This window comes from Fulmarus glacialis, unplaced genomic scaffold (assembly GCF_000690835.1).
Source record: "Fulmarus glacialis isolate BGI_N327 unplaced genomic scaffold, ASM69083v1 scaffold4502, whole genome shotgun sequence".
NCBI classification, from domain to species: domain Eukaryota; kingdom Metazoa; phylum Chordata; class Aves; order Procellariiformes; family Procellariidae; genus Fulmarus; species Fulmarus glacialis.
The window spans coordinates 130-6,948 of NW_009195826.1; the positions used below are offsets into that span (position 1 = coordinate 130).

At 36.0% G+C, this 6,819-nt stretch overlaps 1 protein-coding gene across 1 annotated transcript; it reads left to right on the forward strand.

Moving 5' to 3' along the window:
• Positions 1 to 1,434: 1,434 nt before the first annotated feature.
• LOC104084388 (cadherin-11-like) lies at positions 1,435 to 6,377 on the forward strand. The gene is made up of 3 exons (XM_009588216.1): positions 1,435 to 1,489; positions 2,223 to 2,474; positions 3,466 to 6,377. Exons 1-3 carry the CDS (start codon positions 1,435 to 1,437, stop codon positions 3,960 to 3,962), a joined length of 804 nt encoding a protein of 267 aa, XP_009586511.1. The 3' UTR covers positions 3,963 to 6,377.
• The last annotated feature ends 442 nt before the right edge of the window (positions 6,378 to 6,819 follow it).

The window sequence follows — 6,819 nt, forward strand, 5'->3', positions numbered from 1 at the left end:
TCATATTTTTTGCCACAAGAACCTATTGTGATCTTTCATTTAATAGAGCAGAACTTTGTTGTCATATTGAGGAAATGAATTATTAAATGCATTTTAGAGAACCCTGTGGAATAGTTTTATTCTGTATCAATATATATTAGTTCAAGTATTAGTTGATAGGTTGATAGATGTTAGATGTTACATTTCTATTTATACTAAATTGTTACGAGTCCATTAACTTAAAGTCCAAAAATAAGACTCTTATCACACAGACACTGATATCACTAAGGTCCTTTAAAAAATTGTGCTATAAAGCCTAGCTGGGCAAATGTTGCATGTAAACATTTAGGAGGTTAGAAAGACACTGAAAAGAGAAAAAGGGCACCTCCAAAACCCACAAGTAATAAATAATCAGATCTTTATCAGCTTCTCTGACCTTAGTATGACTCATGTCACATGAAATACTTCCCATGTAAAGGAGAAGTTAACAAGCTGTTTTCTGTCCAGATGTTATTTTTGTGAGACTTCAGTATCAGAAGGACTACAGTTCTGTCATGCCGAGGTAACCACACTGGGCATCAGGTATGGTCAGCCTGGCAGGAGAGGTGTAGGTGTGGGGAGATGAATTAATTTAGCATGTAACAAACAGATCCTATCTAGGGTAGTCCTAAAAAAAATGTCATCCTTTCTGGTGCGATCTGCAGAAATTACTAGCGGGAGAGTCGGATAAGTAGAGCCCTAGTGCAAACATCCTTCTCATCCCATCAATTGACCTGTGTCCACCAAATTTGGGGGAAGTTTTAGACCTTGTCCTACATCAGGGGTAGGAAAAGGGTGCAAAGGTGGTTAATATAAGGCAAGAATACTTCTCTTTTGGTATAATTTATTCACTAACTTTAATGGAAATAGCAGTGATTAGATCATTAAGAAAGGTTTTATGATTTGCATTATTAAATTCTGGAATTTATGCTGACTCTTCAACAGGAAAATGATTAATCTTCTGCAGTACCCCAAGGCAATAGTAAAATGGGTACTGTTGGAGGTGAATAGCCCTCCCTTAGTAGATAAAAGAACCATTCTTTTCTCTTTTTTTCTTTCTGTTACATGAAAAATAGTGAAAAATAAAGAACACGGCAGAACAGAAAAGGTTGTGTGAAGTAAATCCTCATCCTAAACTGGTTTTTGAAGGTCTGAAAACCACAGAGATGATTGTTTCATTTTATTTAGTTCAGGATGTTTACAATTTTGTAAACTTTGATTCGGTCTGAGAACTGAGAAACAAGGAGCACAATAAAGAAATGCTGTTCGTTTTTCCTCGCCTTTGTCTGGCGTGGCTAGGAGCAGGAAGCACTGGCCACCTCATCCCAGCATTTCATGTTGCATTGAAGCTTCCCTTTCAAATGCTTTTGCCCCAGGAAGTGTGAAGGACTATCCAAAATGACCTTCTGTGCGGAGATGGCAGCTGGTTTCCACCCCCTGTACCAGGAGGCCCATGGCAGGCAACCGCTCAGTGAGAACAACTGGAAATAGCATTAGAACAATACTTTTAACTCTTCCTCATAGCCACATAATTCAAAACGTGCCCAGACGTACTGTGCATGCATGGTCGAGCTTTCTGAATTCTGGCTTTGGGAGTTTGGGTATAAAACAGGTTCTGATAAAATACTGCTTACTTCAGTGTTTCTTATTGAAACAGGTCAACACTGAGGCTCAAATCTGCTAATACACAGCAAATGTTGGCTTTTCATTTTGGTGGGAGTCTCGTTAACAGATTTGGTACAGATTTCTGCCTTCCCTTCCTGTAGGTCTGACACCAAGAACAATAAATCAGGGGGATTTGGTTTTTTGCCCTCCACTGAAGGCTTTAATTCTGGAAACGGACTAGAACCAGCTCAAACAGCAATGCCAAGGCCCAGTCATTCTGGTAGTTGAAGTATTGTGGGTTTCCCCGAAAGTTAGTGGGGTGCTAAAAGGAGGTATTAACAGAGATTTTTTTGTGTCCTTGTGTTATCCTCATCACCCTAAAATAATTCAGATTGGGTGTGGTACTGTATGAATGAAACACAATACTGTAATTGCTCTTGGGTCATTAGGAAGGCCATACAGTGTACTGGTTTATTGTACAAATAATGCTAAAGCATCTGAAAATTCAGGCCATTGTAGCAAGATATATTTTTTCAATATTTACTAAAAGGATGACTTTGTGGAAAAAATAATGATGACTATCTCTCTTCTTTAAACAGATAACACAGCAAGTGTTCTTGTTAGACGTGAAGGATTTAGTCGCCAAAAGCAAGATTTATACCTTCTTCCTATTGTAATAAGTGATGGTGGAATCCCCCCTATGAGCAGCACCAACACCCTCACCATTCGGGTCTGCGGCTGTGACAGCAATGGCTCCTTGCTCTCCTGTAATGCTGAAGCCTACATCCTCAATGCTGGATTAAGCACTGGAGCTTTAATTGCCATTCTTGCTTGCATTGTCATTTTGTTAGGTAAAAAAAATTCTTTACATTACTCTTCTACCGTTGTTTGTGTTAAAAAATTAACCTTGTCTTCAGCTCCAAGATGGATAAATGAATCTTAATTTCTTAGCTTTCATTTTTAGAGAAGGTACTAATCTGCCTGGCTGAAATGCAATGTATGATAACTGAATAGCAAACACCAATGAATTTGTCTAGGTGTGCTCAGAGAATGTCCTTTTGCAGCCTAATATCAGTTAATCGGGGACACTGTTTAAAGGAGGTCATGACATACAGTTTTAAGTTTTGTGATCTTCCCTGGATGACAGGTTCCTTACTGAGGTCAGCCAGGATTAATGGCTCCTGCCAGCTCTATTGTGTTGAAGACAAATGAATGGCTCAGAAGACCTGCTTTTAAGAAAGTGCTGTAAAGCATTTCCTGATGATTTGAAAATGTTTATATAAAATGTTTTAATTTGCCCATGGTAATTTATAGTCTTTCTTTTCTTATGTATTTTAAAGTTATTTTATAGAAATTTGGAGTGAGAAGGAACACAACAACAAAGGCATGTGTTTTGAGGTGTTGCTTAAGAAAAATTCCATTTTCATGGCAATGAAATACGGAATTAGAGTTCAGCTTTGGGCGTACAGGGGAGAGTAAAGATTCATCTTTGTTTCGTTGCAGATATACGTGTGATTGGGCTGCTCAAAGGCAGTGCCACAGCGTTCGTGAAGCACTGGGAGCCCACAAATGCTTTTTTTGAATTAGTCTTGCAATAATGAGCAATTAGTAAGAGCAATGGCATTCAGCCCAAACAGAAAACCTCAAATCAGTATGTTCAATTCTATGTACAAACATCAATGCTTTTACCTAGCTAGGTATGCTAAAAATGCAGATGTTAACAAAAATACATAATGAACTGCAGCACAAAAGCTGAGGTTTCAGTGAATGCAATAATCTATTTATAAAGCAGATACTGTTTGAGAGTGCAGTCTAACTTGCTTTTTTTTTTTTTCCCTATAGTCATTGTAGTGTTGTTTGTAACACTGAAAAGACAGAAAAAAGAACCTCTGATTGTTTTTGAAGAAGAAGATGTCCGAGAGAACATTATTACTTATGATGATGAAGGTGGAGGAGAGGAAGATACTGAAGCTTTTGACATAGCTACTTTGCAGAACCCCGATGGCATCAATGGATTTATTCCTCGTAAAGACATAAAACCTGAGTATCAGTATATGCCAAGACCAGGGCTTCGGCCGGCTCCTAATAGCGTTGATGTTGATGATTTCATCAACACAAGAATACAGGAGGCTGATAACGATCCAACTGCTCCTCCTTATGACTCTATTCAGATCTATGGCTATGAAGGAAGAGGCTCAGTGGCTGGTTCACTTAGCTCATTAGAGTCAGCGACAACAGATTCTGATTTGGACTACGACTATCTACAAAATTGGGGTCCTCGATTTAAGAAACTTGCAGACTTGTATGGCTCCAAAGACACTTTCGATGACGATTCTTAACAATAAAGTTTAAGATTTGGCCTTAAGAACTGTGTCTGATGTTCTGAAGAATCCAGAAGAAATGTAAGCAGGTATTTTTTTAAAAATCAAGAAAAATCTCATTTAAACATTTAAGTTTGACAGAGAGGATTCCTTTGATAAAAAAGGACATAAAAGTGGTAAATACTGTGAAGTACCTTTTCCTACAAAAGGCAAATATAGAAGTTGGCTGCCAACTTCACTAGAGGAAAAAACCCACTTAAGAAATACAAAATATTTAAATGAAGGAAAATGCTAAAAGCAAACCTACAAATAAGGGAAATCTCTTATGTATTATGAACATCTAAATCTTTTATGTCAAAGAAGCTTCCACAAATTAGAAAATATAACAGTTCTGAGCTGTAATTTCGCCTTAAACTATGGACACTCTATATGGTAGTGCATTTTTAAACTTGAAATATGTAATATTCAGCCAGCTTAAACCCATATGATGTATGTACAGTACAATGTACAATTATTATGTCTCTTGAGCATCAAACTTGTTACTGCTGATTCTTGTAAATCTTTTTGCTTATACTTTCATCTTGAACTAATACGTGCCAGATATAAAAACTCTGTCTTGTTGCAGTGGGAGGCGCCCTATTTCTATGTCATTTTTAATGTATCTATTTGTACAATTTTAAAATTCTTATTTTAGTATACATACAAATATCAGTATTCTGACATGTAAGAAATGTTACAGCATCACACTTATATTTTATGAACATTGTACTGTTGCTTTAATATGTGCTTCAATATAAGAAGCAGACTTTGAAATAAACTGATTCTTTTTTAATTCTTGTTCTGGTTATTAAGCATATAAGGAAAAACATAGTGTTTCTAATGTCCCATTTATAGTTCTGACTAATTTACTACAATTGTGACCTTTTAATAGCCTTATTTATTATGTGTTTGTAGTTGGTTTGTTGCCTTGTTAAGTGATTATTTAAAAATCAAGTACATTTTACAAATGTTTTTTAGATTAAAAAAATGTAATGTCTGGTGAACATTTTGTACCCTCTATCTACAGCTTGTGGCTGCTCCCAGAACACAGTAATAATCTTCATATAATACTACTGTGTTTTCTGGATTAAATTAAATGTAATACTTTTCAATATTTCCCATGTAATATGCATTTATCTTATATCTTAGAAATTCCAGAGGTTTCAGAAATGACTTTATAAGTGGACAGGAGTACTCTGTACTTACAATTTACTCCAGGCTTGTGACTTTCCGTATCTGTGCTAAGCTTCTGCGGGTTCTAGAGACTTAAATCTGACCCAATTTAGCTGTAAGTTCCCTAAAGACTGTTCTACCTGACAATTACCTTACCTGAGTAGTAATTAAGATTCTGGCACTTACTTTTTTTTTTTTCCTTTTGATTTTTTTTTTTTTTTTTCATTTATTGCAGTAGAATAGCATTGTCTACTGATAGGAAGACATTTTAATTTGTGATGACAGAAATACAGAGTGCTTTCAGAGTTGTTCTTTGTAATGTATGTTTTTAATTGAAAAATGATCTATAACTTCTTTTATATTAGTTCAGAATGAGCAAGGGATTGGAATATGTTCCGCGCATCAACATTTTCAGCATCTGTGTACAGCTGTACTTCTGCTAAATTTAATATAGTTTGCTGTTTAGGGTCGGAGATCAGCAGCTGCAATATGGGAAGAGGCAATAAATAGAAATGATATAAATTTTTCTACCGTTCATTTTACAGACCCTGTCCGTCATTTGCAGTCAGGTACCAAACTGCTTGATCTGAGAGGAAATCTGATTTATTTGTGTATTGCTTTTCTGAAGACCCCCATATATGTAGTTAGATTAAAATTTAACTCATTAAAATTATGGACGATGTTTCAGCTCTATATTCATAACATATTCACTTGTCCCATTATATCCCTATGTTTTATGAGGCAGTTTGCTAAATCAGCAGATTTGCTCTACAATGTTTATTGTAATATTTCACTTTATTATAGCTGTATGCTTTCTATATAATTCTATAGTTTATTATTAACTCGGTTCAAATTTCTTTGGTTGTTGATTTTTCTCTGTTTATAATCCAAAGAATATTTTGCTAGATTTGCACATTTCTCCATTATAAATTTAAATAAACATTAAAAAATGAAATGAGTATCAATTTACAAATTAACAAATGGAAATAAAGTAAAAACAAAAGTCATTTGTAGGACTCCACCCTCATTGATGCTATCTGGGTTTATTTAACTTTTGAGCAAGTTTTAGAATTAATAACTGCATTTTCTACATTTTTATGTTTAATTTTTAAGAAGGACGTTGTCAACTACATTTTTTAATAGTTTTAAATGCTTTGAGTTTTAGTCTTTATTGTTTGTAGCACTCTCGTAGATGCTTGGAAATAAATTTTCTTTCCCTGCTGGTTTTGTCCTTTTTCATTTGATTATTTTTCCCCTTCCCAATGAATATGCAATTATCATAGTGCTTTATTAAGTTAGTCTTGCTAATCTCAGCCAACACTACCTCTGAAATGCTGGGAATTATACTCATTACATATCATCTGCAGCACCCCCAATGAACAGTGTGTTTTGGCACAACAACAGGACGTTTATTTGTGTTAAACTTCACAGCAGTGGTCGCTGGAGTCTCAGGCTTATAATCTAAAAGTGTAAAAACCAGCCCAGAGCAGCAGTACTGGGTTAGTCCCCGACACAAATCAGAGAAGACGGTGGGCTGGGGTTGTAGTTTGTCGCAGCGCTCCCAAGGATCTGAGCAACCTGGGAAGGGATTTACTTGCACGAGTTACTTTAGCGTAGTCTCTCTCACTTCCTGACGGAGCTCAGGGAAGGACTGAGCCTCACA